At 47.5% G+C, this 15,929-nt stretch overlaps 1 protein-coding gene across 1 annotated transcript in view; it reads left to right on the top strand.

Annotated features, from left to right (window-relative positions):
- The window catches only part of GPA33 (glycoprotein A33), a 33,074-nt gene that overhangs the window by 10,191 nt on the left and 6,954 nt on the right, over positions 1–15,929 (top strand). The window contains exons 2-4 of the mRNA XM_031435852.2: positions 4,613–4,767; positions 8,065–8,281; positions 13,683–13,835. Coding sequence (XP_031291712.1) covers positions 4,613–4,767; positions 8,065–8,281; positions 13,683–13,835 — 525 coding nt within the window. The remainder of the gene's footprint in view (positions 1–4,612; positions 4,768–8,064; positions 8,282–13,682; positions 13,836–15,929) is intronic.

The following is a 15,929-nucleotide window of genomic DNA, read 5'->3' as shown; positions in this document are numbered from 1 at the left end:
TGGTGACAGACAGACACTCCCACTTGGGACTGTCACAAAGTTCACTGGGAGAGAAGCATATAACGCTGAGGGCAGGGTCCCCAGTCAGAGCTCACTGCCCACACCTGCCCACCGACTTATCTCTGTCTGCACACATGGCGATGCTTGCTGCGGGCAAGGCTAGTCCTCTACCCGTGCCCTGACTCCTCCTTTCCCCGCCCAGGCTGGGGTCTTGCGCCATCTGGCTTCTCCTCTATTTACAACCTCTTCCTTTCTATGAGCTCCATCCCATAACCCACGAGCCTGCTGAAGTCTCTAGCTTCTAGCTCAGAGGGGACTAAAGAAACCTTCTTAAGGTCTTTCATGGCCCTCTGGTTCCAGCTTTCCCACCTCCCTGTATTAGGTGAGCTCCTTGACAAAATAGGCTGCCTTCACCTGTCTACTTCCTCTCTTCCTGTGCGACTTATAAAACCGTACCCTGGCTTTATGGTTACAAGAGTACCACATGTCTGTTGCAGAACATTCGGGAAAAAAAAGATACACAAAGAAGAAACCCCAAATTGCCCCATCACCCTAGAATCCAAAGATAACTGTTCTTAATTCTGTATTTTCATACATTTTCTTCTAGAATTTGCTTTCTCTCTGTGACTATGTGGAAGTGGGAGACTGTTGCACGTACAATTTTGCATCCTGATTTATTCCCTTAAATGCACAAGTTCAACGTAGTGAATTGAATCCTTTGGGGGCTATTTGAAGTCCCACCTCCTTAATAAGCCTATCCATTAAAATCCTTCTTTCAGGACCTAACACAGCCCCTCCCCTCTCTCCTCTCTTCCTCCCTCACTTCACTCTCTTAATATTTGCACTTAGCATTTAATTAGGATGTTGGCTGACAATGACTCCTAACTACTTCCTGGGCAGGGACTGTGTCACAAACCACTCAGTCAACAAGGTCTTATTAGCAGCCAGCTCTGTGTAGATACGTTGGGGTGGGAACTGGCAAGCAATGGGTACAAGAGACACAGACCTTGCCAGAAGGAACATGGCATCTGGGGAGGGGAGGAGGCCCCCACACATAGACTCCGCAATGTGAGACTCACGTGTGCATGGGCTACAAGCTCCCTGAAGCGGTTCAGGAAAGCCAGTAAGGGCTGCGATGGTCCTGGTGGGTTCCCAGAGGAGGTGGGGCATGAACATGCCTCTGATCATTTTCCCAGCGCCTTGCACTAAACTAGGGCCTTAGGAGAGATTCATAAATTGACTGAAATTTAGATTCCTAAAGATCCATGTTGAACAAAGAGTCCAACAAACATCCATTGAGTTCAAACCCTCCTTCCCATCTATTCACCCCTCCTCCCCCCAACCCCCTGCCGCTCTGAGAGCCTACAGGGGTCATCCCTACCTGGGGAGGCAGGACATCAATGTGCCGGTGAACACGTGAACCCCTCTCCCTAGAGATCAACACTTTCTCAAGGTCAGAGCCGGTATCTAGTCCTGGAGCAGGATGGACCCTGTCTGGACTCCAGCACCTCCTTTCTAACTAAGCATGTGTTTTCTCTGAGCAAATGGATTTTCCTAAGTGGAGGCATTACTGCCAGTTTCCCAAGGGTTCCCATAATGTGCTGTGTACGCCTCAAGTAGCCAGTTCCATCAAGCATTTCATTAGCCTCCTTGGAGGTATTGCTTTCTGGTTAGTGCTCAAGAGACAGTTTATTATCTTCTTAACAAACCTTAATTATTTACAAACAATCCTGGAGGCTTCAAGCTGGGTCTTCACACCCCATCCACTTAGGGAAGTTAAATGGCTTCTGGTTCCATCTAGGGCAGCTTGCAGACTGGGCTTCCCTTCTCTGGGGCGCCTTCTGTTCTTTTTTTTTTTTTTTTTTTTTTTGACATTTTCTAGAAAATTATTTTTCTGGTTGTAAATCCTACCCCTCTTTTAAACTTAAATTCTCCATAACTCATACATTTGCTGTCAAAGTGCACTTATTTGAGCATCGCTTTTTTTAAGCCCTAGGATATGAAAACAAAGAAAACAGTGTAGCAGAGGAGAAAAATGTGACACTATAGAATGCCATCATAGTTCTTGCTTATGTGCCAGGGTGAAGCTTGTGCATGTTAAATATATTGTCCTTCAACCCTCACAACAGCCTTGAGTTAGATAATGTTATCCTTATTTTATAGTTAAGGAAAATGAGGCACAGAGAAGTTAATTAAGTTGCCCAAGGTTGCACAGCTAGGAAAACTGAAAATGAGGATGCCAGCATTTGGGCTCTTGGCACTCTGCCGTATTATGTGATAAACTTTCACGAGAGAGAAGTACTGGGCTGAAGGTACTCGTGGGTGGCAGATGGCACAAAGGACAGAGTAATCAACTTAGCTTGGGAGCTTTTGGACATTTTCTTTAGGACAATGTGTGTGCTCAAAACTTCTTCCTCGGCAAACTGCTCCAGTGCTGTGAGGTTTTGATTCCCTCCTTGCAGGTGAAAGCACCTGCTTTTCTAATCTGCATGCCCCTGGGAAGGTTAACGCATCACTGAAGGTGTCTTTAACACCTTATGGTGAATTAGCTCATCAGATGGATGATCTTTGTGAGTATCAGAGGGCTCAGCCTTGAGAAGAAAGGAGAGCATGGAGGGAGGAGGAAAGAAAGAATAGTTCTGGAGCATGAGGGATGCAGCAGTCTGCAGCAACAGGGTGGGAGAGGTGCGTCTACTGGGGAGAGGGTGGGTTCTGGGCAACTGGGGAGAAGATAACTAATGTAGACCCGGACAAGCAAGTAGAAAGGGGGTAATTGGAAGGCTCTAGAAATGAACTTCTCCACTTCCTAGTTTTCTGATTATGGATTAGATGTCCTACCCAGTGCTTTTGTCTCATCCACCAGGTAGGGATGCAAAGATCCCACAGAGTAGAAACACGAGGGCCACAGAGCTAACAAGCATGAAGCCTAGGGGAAGAGGTGAAAGGAACTGGGTTTATTACAGATGGGAGAGAGAACGCAGGTGATCACAAACATCAGAAGCCTCTGAGCATATGATGGGAAATTATTAAGAAGTTAAGCCAGATGTCTCCGTTGCCAGTCATGTCAGAACAAGAAGATAGTGCCTGAATCAGGGAGGATTTAGATTCGCCATGGAGGATTCTGGGGGAAGGCTGTTGGCATGAAGTTCTTAAACATAGGGTGAATTCTCATTTAGGATTATGGAAAATGAAAGTGTGCCTCAGAGCACAGGATCAGCCTTTCAAGATCCTTCTCGGGTTTACAAATAGCATTTAAATCATGCTCTATATTTGTTCAAGACTTTTTCCTTTTCTTTATGAGCTCTTTTCTCATCCATTCATTCCAATCTCCTCCCTCACAAATCTATTAGCATAAAATGACTTTAACTCACTGTTATAATGACCTCTAAAACAGATCTGTTCTTTAGTTATAATCATTAGCAATTACTATTCTTTTATGATAGGTCTCCTATGGTGATGGTCGGTGGTTATCTCTTGTGATTGACTTCTAACCAAAGATGTACCTCAGCAAAAGACTATGGGATGAGAAAGTAGAAGTTATTCAATATGAATATATGTATATGTATACACACACACACACACACACACACACACATATGTATATAAATGAAATGTAGCTATCATTAATTGAGCACTGATTATGGGTTAGGAACCATTCTAAACAAAGCACACATTCCATGTAGTTTAATATTTACACGATCTATTTTTTAAGTGAAGACTCTGGCACAGGGAGCTGAAGTTAACTGCTCGAGGTTGCACATTCAGTAGAATAAGGAGCTGGAATTCCAGTGGAGGCGTTCCAGCTCTGGAATTTGTGCATTTAAACTCAGTGCAATGCTACTTCCTGAAACGGCCATGGAGAAGCTGCGTAGTAAACACGGAGTGGTCCAGGAGGGGACTGAGATGGCTGCGCAGGAAGACCCCGAGGTTACCCTCTGCCACACACACACCGAATCTACCCCTACATAGAGAGCAATTCCTCCTGAAGAACATCTGAGGCTGATTAAACAGCTATGGCATGTAGATGGACCACGTAGAAATGGGTAGGAGAGACAGAGATGTTGTATTATGGGAACCCCACCCCCAACGTGGCAACCTGCAACAGGGAGGGATACTGCCGATGGGCTGGAGTGCAGACTTGCCTACCTTGCGAAACAGCAAAAAAAAAAAAAAAAAAAAAAAAAACAGCAGCTTAAAGGGAATCAAGACTACATGGGAAGGATATCCAATTATTAGAGCTTCTGCCAAGTGGGCAGGAAACTGCGAGAGTCCTCTCTGGGGTCGGAAGTGCTGGCAAGCGCCATTGCTTGGGTTTCTCTTGGATTCCCCTCCAGGCTGTGTCTTCCTCTGCTCCAGCCACCCACTAGCAAAATGCAAAGTCCTACATATGGGCTACAAGGCCCAGTGCGACCTGAGACCCCTCTACCTCTCTGCCTCGTCTCTCCTCCTCACTCACTCCCCTCCCACCACACGGCTCCCTTGCTGTTCCTCCCCTGGACCACGCTGACTCCTGCCGCGCAGCTCTGGCCTCGCTCTGGCCCTGCCTGGACAGTCCTCACCACAAGCATCCTCATGGCTCCACTTCTCCCCCTCACTTCCCATTTCTTTCCAGTCTGGGTGACTGTCCATGCCATCTCTGTGGAAACCCCAAAGGATGTTCTTCGAGCTGCTCGGGGAAAGAGCGTTACCCTTCCATGCACCTACCACACTTCCTCCCTCAGCCGAGAAGGATTTATCCAATGGGACAAGCTTCTAAAGAGCCACACGGTAAGTTTCCTTCAAAAGCTGGGAGCATCACTGGGATGAGTATTATGACCTTGACCATGACCTATTGGAGGATGAGCACTAAAAAGTCTTTCAATAAATGTTCCTAGAATAAACCTAGATAGCACACAGGATGGGCTGGGGAGGAGGGGAGCAGTGAATGTTGGACCCAGGGAGGACCATGTTGTGCTACCTCTATTTTGAAAAAGTCGCCTTCCCTAAAACATTTTTCTGGTGGCCAATCACAAATGACCTAAACGGTATCATCTGAGTCAGTCATTCCTCTTGATTAGCATAGAGCTCTTCCTGAGGTCAAATTTTGTTATAGTTTTTTTCGCCCTCGTTTGGGTTCTTTTTGAGGGGAGTATGGAGGAGATTTGATATGATTTGATTTGATTTGATTTGATTTGATTTGATTTGATTTGATTTGATTTGATTTGATTTTCTATTTTGGAGTAGATTATGTAATCCTGTGGTTCAAAAATTAAAACATCATAAAAAGTATACATGGAGAAGTCGCATTCATATCCCTGCCACCACCACCCCCAGCCCCGTCCCATCTACCCTGTTTCCACGCCCCAGTCCCTCTATCCCCCTACCCTCCCAGGCAAGGCTAATTTCCACTGGTACTGGTTGTTTGCGGCCAGCATTTATTCTGATTCATTGGTAATCTCTTCTACAGTCATTGCGTATCCCTTTGAGCTATGATAACCGATTTAGTTTCTTGTGTATCCTTCTAGTAATTCTTTATGCACATTCAAGAAAATGTGAATATATATAGTCACACACGTGTGTATATGTGTATGTATTCCTGTTTTCCCCTCCTTTTACACAAATAGTAGCCTGTTGTAGGCACTACTCTGCCTCTTGCATTTTTCACTGAGAGTTATCTGCCCCAACCAGGGCTGTAGCATGTGGTCAGGCAGATTACGCCCTGCACGAGGGTACTCAGCCCGGGGGGCCAGCTTTCCATTAGCCTGGCATAGGTATGTCTGTCCAAAACCTAGAGCACCTTTTCTTGATTTGCTTAAAGAACATGCACAGGCATCAGACGTCCCCACACTTTCTTCCCTAGCTTGCGTGGCCTGCCTGCCTCTCCTGACATGCCGCTGAGATCACCAGCAACTTCTCTCTTGCTAATTCAATGTGCTGATTCAGTCCTTATCTTATTCCATTTCTCACTGGCTTTTCTGACTATCAACCGCTTTCTCATCTTGGAACCTCCCTCACTTGGCTTTCTGGTATCCTTGTCTTGGCTTACTGTCTTAGTTCTCTGTACTTTCCCTGACCTTTCAGAGTAAAGAAACACGAGGACCTGCCCTTTCTCTATTCATTCACCTGAGGTGGCTTCATCAAGCCCATGGCTTGATGCCATCTGCATGTCGCTGACTCCCAAACCTTCATCCTCAAGTGCACTCAGCTGACCTCTGCAGCTTCTCTGCTTGGGTACCCGTCCACACTTTGGGCGTACCAAATGTAAACAGAATGCATTATTTTTTCATAAAACATTCTCTTCCTAGGTTTTTCCTCTCTTGGAAATGACATCACCATTCATTCAAACATTCAGGCCAAAAAGCTCTCCCCCTGAGATCTGCTACTCCCTAACTTTCTACACTTAATCCCTCCGATGTCCCATTGCTCCCACCACTTTTAATCCTCCTCAAATTCACTCCATTCTTCCTATCTGCATTGCCACAGCCTTGTCCAAAGACCCATCGGTTTTCACCTGAATTGCTAAACCAATTTCTTAACTGGTTCCCTCTCCTTTCAATTCATTTTCCACCCTGTGTTGAAAGCTAACTTCCTAAAACACATGGCTCTCCAGTGCTTACAGGATAACATGCAATCTCTTTAGTCCCAGGTACATTGTCTGCCGTCTGGCAATGTAGAATCTCCAGAGCTCAGGTTTTGAAGCCAGAGTGCCCAATTCGAATCCCAGTCCTGGCATTTACTCAACCATATACACTTGGGAGAGGCACTTAACCTCTTGGTGCCTCCGTTTCATCATGTGTAAAATGGGTATAATCATAAAACTTAACATCACAGGGGGGTTGTGAGGATTAAATGAGAATAATAGAATCCAAGTGCTTTGAATCGGACCTGGCACACAGCATATACTCAATAAACAGCCACTATGGTCTTTATTGCGTCCTGCCCAAGCTCTCCTTTTACCAGTCCCTCGCTCACACACTCACCCTCACTCATACTGAACACTTAGGGTTGATATGTTGCATCTCACTTATAGATCTTTCCCCGTTGTTCTCTCTTTGCCTGAAATGCCAGATACGTTTATCCTACTCCAACACTCACTGCCCCAGTCCCCCTTTGCTTGACTAATTCTTATTTGTCTTCCAAGATTCAAGGGACTGTCTTCTGGGAACTCTGCTAGGAAGCCTCCTCTGACTTCCCAACTTAGACGTAATACCTCTCTGCCGAGGTTCTGCAGCTAATCTTCCGATGCTATAACGCTGGGTGGCCTATCACCCTCACTGTCCTGAGGGCAGAAATCATGAGTTACTGGTCTTTGAGTGTCAGGCACCTAGTAGCTGCCTGGTAATCACAATGGCCAGCACTTACAGGAAACTTACCGTGTCGGCAATGCCCTGATCGCCTTGTATATATTATCAACCTTAATCCTCACAAAAATCCTGTGCTATAGGTGTCATTATTATTATCTCCACTTTGTAGAAGAGTCCTGGAGAGGTCACGCATTTTACTCAAGGTCATACAGCTAGGAAGTGGCGAACTGGGCTCTGAATTGAGGCAGTCTGGTTCGAAAGTAAGGGTCTTGCCAGTACCATGTTCTGTTGAGTACATCAATGAATACAGAAATTCCAAAGGGAAGAGTCAAATAAATAAAGTGGGCTTGGAGGCCAAGGATGGCTGCCTAGCACAATGCCTGCACATACTAGGTGCTCAGTAAATACTGGTTGACTGATGGAGACCAGACAATGAACTAAAATGGAACGGGTAAGAGAGGTGCCAGAGGTTACAAGAAGTTAAAGTGCTGGGATCTGAGAAGGCCTCACTTATTCACATGTGCTCCTGATATGAACTGCCTACCTGCCCCAGGCTTTCAATATTGTCATTAAAAAAAATATATATATATATATATATATATATATATATACACATTATAAGAGGAATCCACAAATGGGCACCAGTATTTGAGCTCTTTGTTGGGTGGGATTGGTGTCAGTGCATCTGGGCCAGGGAACAGCAGATGAGGGTGGTCATCTGCTGGGGCACCGTGCCAGGGCCATAGGGTGAAGACCAAGGGCTATTTCCTCTCCCTCCCAGGAAAGGGTGCTCATCTGGACCTTTTCGACCAAAACCTACATCTACGGTGAACTTTATCAGAACCGTGTCAACGTATCGAGCAGTGTAGAGCAGTCAGATGCCTCGGTCACCATTGACCAGTTGACCATGGACGACAATGGCACCTACGAGTGCTCGGTCTCGCTGCTGTCGGACCTGGACGGCACCTCCAAGTCCCGTGTCCGCCTCCTGGTCCTCGGTGAGTGAGTCCTTCTTCCTGGGATGGTAGGAAGAGGCTGGGGAGAGGAGGGGGCGCAAGGAGGAGGGCATCCTGATGGGAAGATAAAGATTGCCAGAGAGCAATGCCTGACCAGGAGCTGAGACTCCTCCCCTTGTCTGGTTTGTCTGGGGGCCCGGGGGCGGGGCTGGAGGAGTGGGGGCGGGGCCTGCTCCTCCCCCGGGAGCCAAACACCATTCTGTCTGGGCAGACAGCTCCCCAGGGCAGAGGTCAAGGCTGTTTGGAGTGGTCCTCAGGGGTCAGCCTTGCAGATTCTGTCTGTGCTCCATCCACTGCCCTTTCCTTCACACCAACTCCTCTCCTTTTCATGCCAAACTTCTTCAACAGAAGAAAAAGGGAAACCCCAGATCCTACTGTAAAGACTCTCACGGTGCCTTACTTTAATGCTGGGGCCCAAGTCATGACTCTCTTACACGCCAGGCATCCCTCCCTCCCTCAATCCTAATCAGTAGAAGCCCTCACACCACCGTCTCCACAACTCTCGGCTCCAACACACCGCTGATCAGGTTCTACTGCCTCTGAAATATGCCCCAAGGTAACGTACTTTCCACACAAGCAGCTTACTATTGGAGTTTATAGTTCTGAAATGATCAGAACGATCATTTTATAGATGAGGCCCAAAGAAAGTAGGCACCTGACTCCAAGTCAACCAGTTACTGAGAAAACTTTAGTGGGCGCCCAGTCGGTGTCCACTGTGAGAAATGGCCCCCACCCTGGGAGGGAGCAATACCTTAAACCAAAACAATGGAGCATGTTTCATTTCTTTCCCGTTTACACTACGTAACGAGATTTTATTTTTAATTGCATAAGGTGGCTGCCCGGGTTTTTGAAGCATTGGCTTGAGTCAGACAATAAACCCCTGAGTAAAGAATAACTATTTCTTCCTTGCATCCTACGACCAGCAAGGTGGCCAAGGCTAGTTCTGGTGTGTATTCTTCCACATACCTCTCCATGTCATTTCAACACAGACACACACACACACACACACACACACACACACAAACTTTCTTTTTCTTTCTTTCCTTTCCTTTAAAAAAAGAGATCCTATTATAAAGATTACTATGTAATTTTCTTGTTGTTAATGTTTCATGCACATTTCTCAAGATCAATACATACAGATCAATTAACAGAACACATCCATCGCATGGATGTACTGATTTATTCCAGTGTTCCATACTGATGAGCATTCTCAGATTGTTTTCCCTTTTTTTTTTTTGGTACAAACAAAATATTGATATATATCTATATATATAGATATATATATCTTCACTGTGTTGTTTTTGTTTCTATTAGATGAATTCTTAAAAGTAGGATTTCTAGATCAAAGATGATGCTGTCATTAAATGTTACTTCATATGGCACATTAATTTCCCCAAAGCAACTTGTACTGCCATGAGCATTAATTATGTCAGTATGTCTATTTTCCCATATCCTTACCAGTACTGAGTATTATCAATCTTTTAAGTTTTTGTCAATTTTGTTAATTTGCTAGGTGAAAAAAATCCATTTGGTCTAAATCAGAATTTTAATCTAGGATCCAATGAGCTTCACACCTCTCTGTAGCTTGGGCCTGATCCTCCAAAGCTTGGGGACCAGCAGTGGGACAAGTACTGGGTCTGTCTCCTCATTCTCCTTAGTCCACCTCCTCCCACCCCTGTTTCTGGCTCTTCTCAGGTCATGGCCAAGGGAGAGACTGTTAAAGTCTTTGTTTTCTTCCAAACGGATAGCCAATTGCATCAACATCATTTATTATACCAAAGAAACAATCATTTTCCCACTGGAATACCACCTTGGTTACATATTCAGTTCTCATATATACATGGCTGGTTTTGCTCCTTATTTTGTTCATTTTCCTTTTGATTATTCCTATGCCAATTAATATGCCAGTTAATGTGGTTTTGATTACAGTATGTCTATAATCAGCTTTGAGATGTATATACACACACACATATATGTGGGGAGAGAGAGAGCACGTTATCTGTATCTGTGTAGTTGGCTTTTACGATCTGGCACTGTATAATATCTTCTCTTACTAAACTTTTCCCTCACTTTGACCCTACCTGGTTTTTCTCTGGCTAATTCTGTCTCCTCCCAGCTTCTCTTAAATAGCTCCCATTTTCTTCTGGCAACAAGCTGGTTGAGGGGAAGCCAGCAGGACCCCACTTAGGTGGGAACGTCTGGATAGTCCCCCTGCCCTCTCAGGGACAGCTGCATTGTAAGAGAGGAACTAGTTATCTCCAAGGGCAAATGATACAAGTTTAATCTGAGATTATGGAATTCGGTGAAAAGATGCTTTGCTTTAAAAGAGAGAGAGGAATAGGGAGAGGGAGAGAATTTAGTACTATATGTTAAGAAATCCAGTTAAAAAAAAGTTTTCTTTCCAAATGGCTTTGCAGCTGGGCTATTTTTAGGCAGAAGGGCTTTAATTATATGGGGCCGCCCACTCGGGCTGTGTGACCTCACAGTAAACTGAGGCGAACAAGGAGCTTCTGGACAGAGGTGGAGCACGCGCCTTCTTGGTCACCAAGGGGAAGCCACCTGGCGCGGGGACTCGGGACCTGGCGCCGCCGGGCAGGATCGGTCGTCTCTCCAGCCTCTGGCGTCCCCTGACGTCCGCAGCGGGAGTCGCAGGCTTTGGAGAGGCCTCGGAGCCCAGCGCGTCCCCGGCTCCCTTCCCATCACTCCGCCCTCAGTAAATATTCAGGTGGCATCTACGTTCTGCTTGGGAGATGGGACGCGCCAACTGAGAAACCGAAACTTCCGAGAGTCCCCGCGGTCTCACAGCCCCCGCAGCGGGCAGAAGGGCTCATTGAACTGGATCTGTTTGATTCAAGGTCCCAGCTGTTCTTAATGGTGAGGGCAGAGGAGGGGAGCTTCAGGGAGGGGTCTGGACTGAGTGAGGGCTAGGGGGGGTCTTCAAGATGAGGTGAGGGGGAAGGTAGTTTGGGGGCTGAGATTAAGGGCCGGGGGTCGTGTTGGGGGGTGGGGCAAAGAATCTGACACATTCCTCCCTGAGGCAGGTCTTCCAGGGAGTCGGGAATCCCTTGTTTGCCATTATCTCTACTGCTGCCTCTGCAGTGAATTAAAGATTTGCTTTTAATAATTTTCCCCAGCAAATGGTGGTGTGAGGAAGCTAGTCTTTGGATGTGTTCAGCTTGCTTTTTCGTGCATCTCCAGACGCTCATTTGCCTCCGTCCCCTCCCCATCCTTTTTGGCTTGTATCCCAAAGAAACCCAGCCATGGAAAGGCTCAGTTACCCATCATGCACATGTAGGCCAAGGTGAGACTTCTCGGGTAGTACTAAATTTGTGGCCAGCTTTCTTTCTGTGGAATAAAGGCTTAGCCCACTGGTAAAGGCTCCCTGGGAAGCTGGGGTGATGGTTTTGATGGGTGGGGAGGGATGTTCCTGGACCTCGAGAGAACGCAAGAGATAAAGCCTGACTCAGCATCCCTGAGCTGGAGCGGGTGTCCTCAGAAGCAAGTGGTGTCCACTGTCTCTTGTCTCCCTAAGTTACCTGCTTGCCCAGGACTGAGGGGCTGCTTGTGAGAGTGGCCCCCAGGCAGCAGCCTTCCCCCCGCCCCCCCCCCCAGGCTACTCCAGGCCTGGGGGTCTGGGCATGGATACCTGAGGCCTGTCCTTGAACCTGCGGCCTTGCAGGTTTAGGGACTGTCTGACTGGGGGTGGCAGTAGGGAATGCCTCTGATTTGCCCCACCCTGGCTCCAGGCCTGGCTGACCCTCACTAAGACAGCAGGGGGTGTGGGGCACACCCACCAGCCACCCCCTGTGTCAGAGAGGAAATACCCCGGGCTGTGGGCTCCAGGGGAGAGGTTTGTCCTGAATATCTTCCCCCAGCAACTCTGGGAGGAACAGAGATTGGAATTCACCCTCCATGCTCAGTGACCATGCACCTGTGCGGTCTGGATTATAGAAAGGGCAGCATTATTTATTGGGGCAAATCAACCATCCAAGGGGGCATGTAAAGAAAGAAGCGGAGGTAACGGGCCTGCCACTGAGGGCTTCCAATAATAGCTCTCTCCTCTGGGTGTCCTCCCCTGCTCACCCCTAAGGACACAACTTGAAGTCCCAGGCATACTTTTTGCTTCTTGCCTCAGAGCCTTTGCACATGCTGTGCCTTCTGCCAGAGTGCCCCCCTCTCTCTTTCTCCGACTGCCCCCCATCTCCAATATTGGCTTCGTGACTGGGTCAGTGTCCCTTGCAGTGCCTTCCCTGTCCCAGAAGCCTTGCGCCCTGCCTGGTCCTTGTTTGATCACTTATCTTTTGCCCCCACTGGACTCCTTGAACATGGGGACTCACTCACCACGTCATCTCCATACCCAGTAGTGTCAGGCATACAGCAGATGCCCAATAAGGTTTGCAGAACAAACCACTGTACACAGTGGTGTGTTAACAGCACTGAGTAAAGGCACTGGCTTAAGGTGTCCAGGAATCCCGGGAGATCATGTTAGGCTTGTGAGTTGAGGGTGGCCTGTTGGGTTTTGTAAACTGTTTCTGTGGGCTTCCCTTTCCCCCTGTATCTCCTCCATCCCCTCAGCCTTCATTCTCCACCCCACACACAACACTGCTGCCGCCTGGGGTCTCTCCCATCACCCAGTCACTCATAACAATTGCATTTTATCAGCAAAGCATGGGAAGAGGGAGATGCTTAACAGAAGGGGACATTCCTAAGAGGTGGCCCTGAAGAGCTGCAATGAGCCCATGGGCTGGCAAACTAAGGCCAAATCCAGCCTGCAGCCTATTTTTATGTGGTCTGTGAGCTAGAGAATGGTTTTTACATTTCCAGTTAATTAAAAAGAAGATGCTGCAACCGAGACCATAATGTGGCCTAAAATACTATCGCTTGACTCTTTACAGAAGATTGCTGTCCCCTCATTTAACGGATAGGAGCACTGAGGGACTGAAGGATTTACCTAAAGTGATGCAGAGAAGTCACTGTCACAGGGAGCAGCTTTGAGCTGGTGGAGAGAGCAGTGGGTCTGGAGTCAGAAGACCTGGCTCTAGGCCCAGCTCTGCCAGGACCCCGGCCTCGGTGTCTTCTTTATAATGGTGACTGCACTTTTAAAGCTACTGCCATCAGAATGCTGTCCACTATGTGTGCTGCCTCTCTGTGACAGTGACAGGCCACCAAGGATAATTTGGATTGGGTTGATCTTATGTCACTACCTCTTACCACTAGGCTGTGAATTTCTCTGCCTGTGAACAAACAAGGCAGTGTGTGTGTGTGTGTGTGTGTGTGTGTGTGTGTGTGTGTGTGTGTGTGTGTGTGTGTGTTTGGGGGTCGGGAGTGGCTGTCATCAAGCCCCAACTAATTCATGGCTTCTCTTTGGCCCGCTTCCCTACAGTGCCACCCTCCAAGCCCGACTGCGGCATCGAGGGAGAGACTGTGATTGGGAACAACATTCAGCTGACCTGCCAATCACAGGAGGGCTCCCCAGCCCCTCAGTACAGCTGGAAGAGCTATGATGTCCTGCACCAGGAGCGGCAAGTCCCACCAGGTAACAGGGTTGGCAGGGAAGGCGGGCCCCCACATCACGGAGCAGCTGATTGGCTCGGGTTGCCAGGGGAGACCCCGGGCTGACCAATCAGATTCCCTCAAAGGCTGCCCCTTCCCTCCACCCTGCAGTTGGCACTGCAGTATCTTGGACCGTCTCTCTAAGCACCGTTTTCTCTTAATATCTATCTCATAGGTTGTTGTGAGAAATAATACGATAGTACGTGTTAATTTGCTTTCTTTATTCCCTGTAACTGAATTCTCTTGACTAAGCATGTATCGATTACCACTCTATGCAGAAGCACTGGGAGGGGTGTGTGTGTGTGAGTTTTGATTATGATTATGTGTACGTTTACACTTAAGACCCCAAGTCTAATTCTGTGGTTCCACTTAAAGGTGGGGAATCTCCTATTCCCATCCCCTGTCCAGGTGGGTCCATCTCAGACTCCCCTGATCCCCATCGCCTAAACAGGCCCCCATTTTATCACCACACTCAGTTACACAACCAGGTCTGCTGTAAGGGTCCCACATTCTCAGAGAAGGAGATGGTTGATTCTCCTTATGGTTGCCAGGAGATCGGTTTTGTACTGGACAGCTTGGTATTTGACCTTTTGGTCAGGGAACAAACTGGAAAAAAAGACAAGAAAAGAAAAAGTGCTGTATTAAACATCCCACTGTCATTACCTTGGAGCCAACTGGTGTGGGAAAACCCCAGTGGAATCTCTGGGCCCTACTGCCCACTGACCGCCTGCCAGGTGCACCCACTTTTCCTGAAGGTCAAAAAAGACAAGACTTGGAAGGACTCACTGGATTAACTTCTGAGAAAGCTTCTTGCCCAGTGTGGATGGAAAGGAAGCGGGAGGCAGTGTGGAGCAGTGGGTGGAGACAAGGGTTCTGAGAAGATGGGGTGGGAGGGTGAGCCCCTCCAGATGAATGCATAGATTGTGGCTCCAGTCTGAACTTCATCACTCTGCCTTTTATTTGTTTGAGGGCAAAACAAAATTTCTTAAAAGTAAAAAAAAAAAAAAAAAAAATTTAAAAATGATTAGTAGAACCCACTCTATCAAATGTAAACTAGAAGATGTGGATTTCAACAAGCTTCTGGTTTTGTTTACATCTTTCTGGTTGGCAAGTGTTTTATTGAGAGTGCCTGGAATTTCTATCAAAATCAGCTGGCAGCTCTCCTCCTGGCTCTGTGGCCTCCCTCTCTGGCCTGGGAACAGCCCAGGGACTCCAGCAATGGTCACAGAAGGGCAGCCATGGACACTAGTTGGTCTGACATTCCCGCAAAGTGTGTACAAGTGGGCCCAAAGCTGAGGGTTACATGGTGGGAGATGCTACAGTAGTTTGTATTCAGGGGTGCTGGAACCCAGAGCACAAAGGGAGCAGAGAAGCTTTCTCCAAGGAGGGGGCACTTACCTGAACTGGCAGGAGAGCATGGTGGTTAGGAGCATGGCATGGGCCCTGTCACTTGTTAGCTGTGTGACCTTGGCATGTTACTTAGCCTCTCTGTTCCTTCATTTCTACATCTACAAAGTGGGCATAAAACTAGTATTGACTCCATAGGGATTTTGTGAAGATTAAATAAAAGTACATGTAAAGCACTGAGATGAGTGCCTGGTAGATAGTGAGCACTCGATTAATGCTAGGAATCATGAGCCGTTATCTGAGCTGGGTCCTGAAGGATGAGTAGGTTAGGCATAGGAACAGCACATGCAGGAATGACAGGAGGTGCCCTGTAAGCAAAGCCCCAATGAGAGACCATGCAGGGCCTGTGCGACAGGCTGGGGAGGCTGGCTCTGCTCTGTGGGACACAGGCAGCTTCTGAAGAGCATCCCAAACGGGCTCCCCGCTCACAGCTCTCCCGCCTCCATCAGGAAAGACTCCTTGGCTTGTTAGAAGCCAGAGTTTAGCTTTTCAGTGACCCAAAAGGGGAGAAGCCTGAAGGCATGAAAAAGGTTAAAGACAGATCTGCTTAGTTACTTTAGAAAATCTTTATCCTGCCTCAAGTTAAGATTTACTCAGAGTCAGAACTGGGACCTGGGAGTGTCAGAAAAGAGCGTGGTTAATGGTAATAACAGCACAGGCTTGTATCTGG

Source organism: Camelus dromedarius, chromosome 23 (assembly GCF_036321535.1).
Source record: "Camelus dromedarius isolate mCamDro1 chromosome 23, mCamDro1.pat, whole genome shotgun sequence".
Taxonomy (NCBI): Eukaryota; Metazoa; Chordata; class Mammalia; order Artiodactyla; family Camelidae; genus Camelus; species Camelus dromedarius.
Note: the sequence above shows the minus strand (reverse complement) of the source record. Positions and strands in the feature narration are given on the sequence as shown.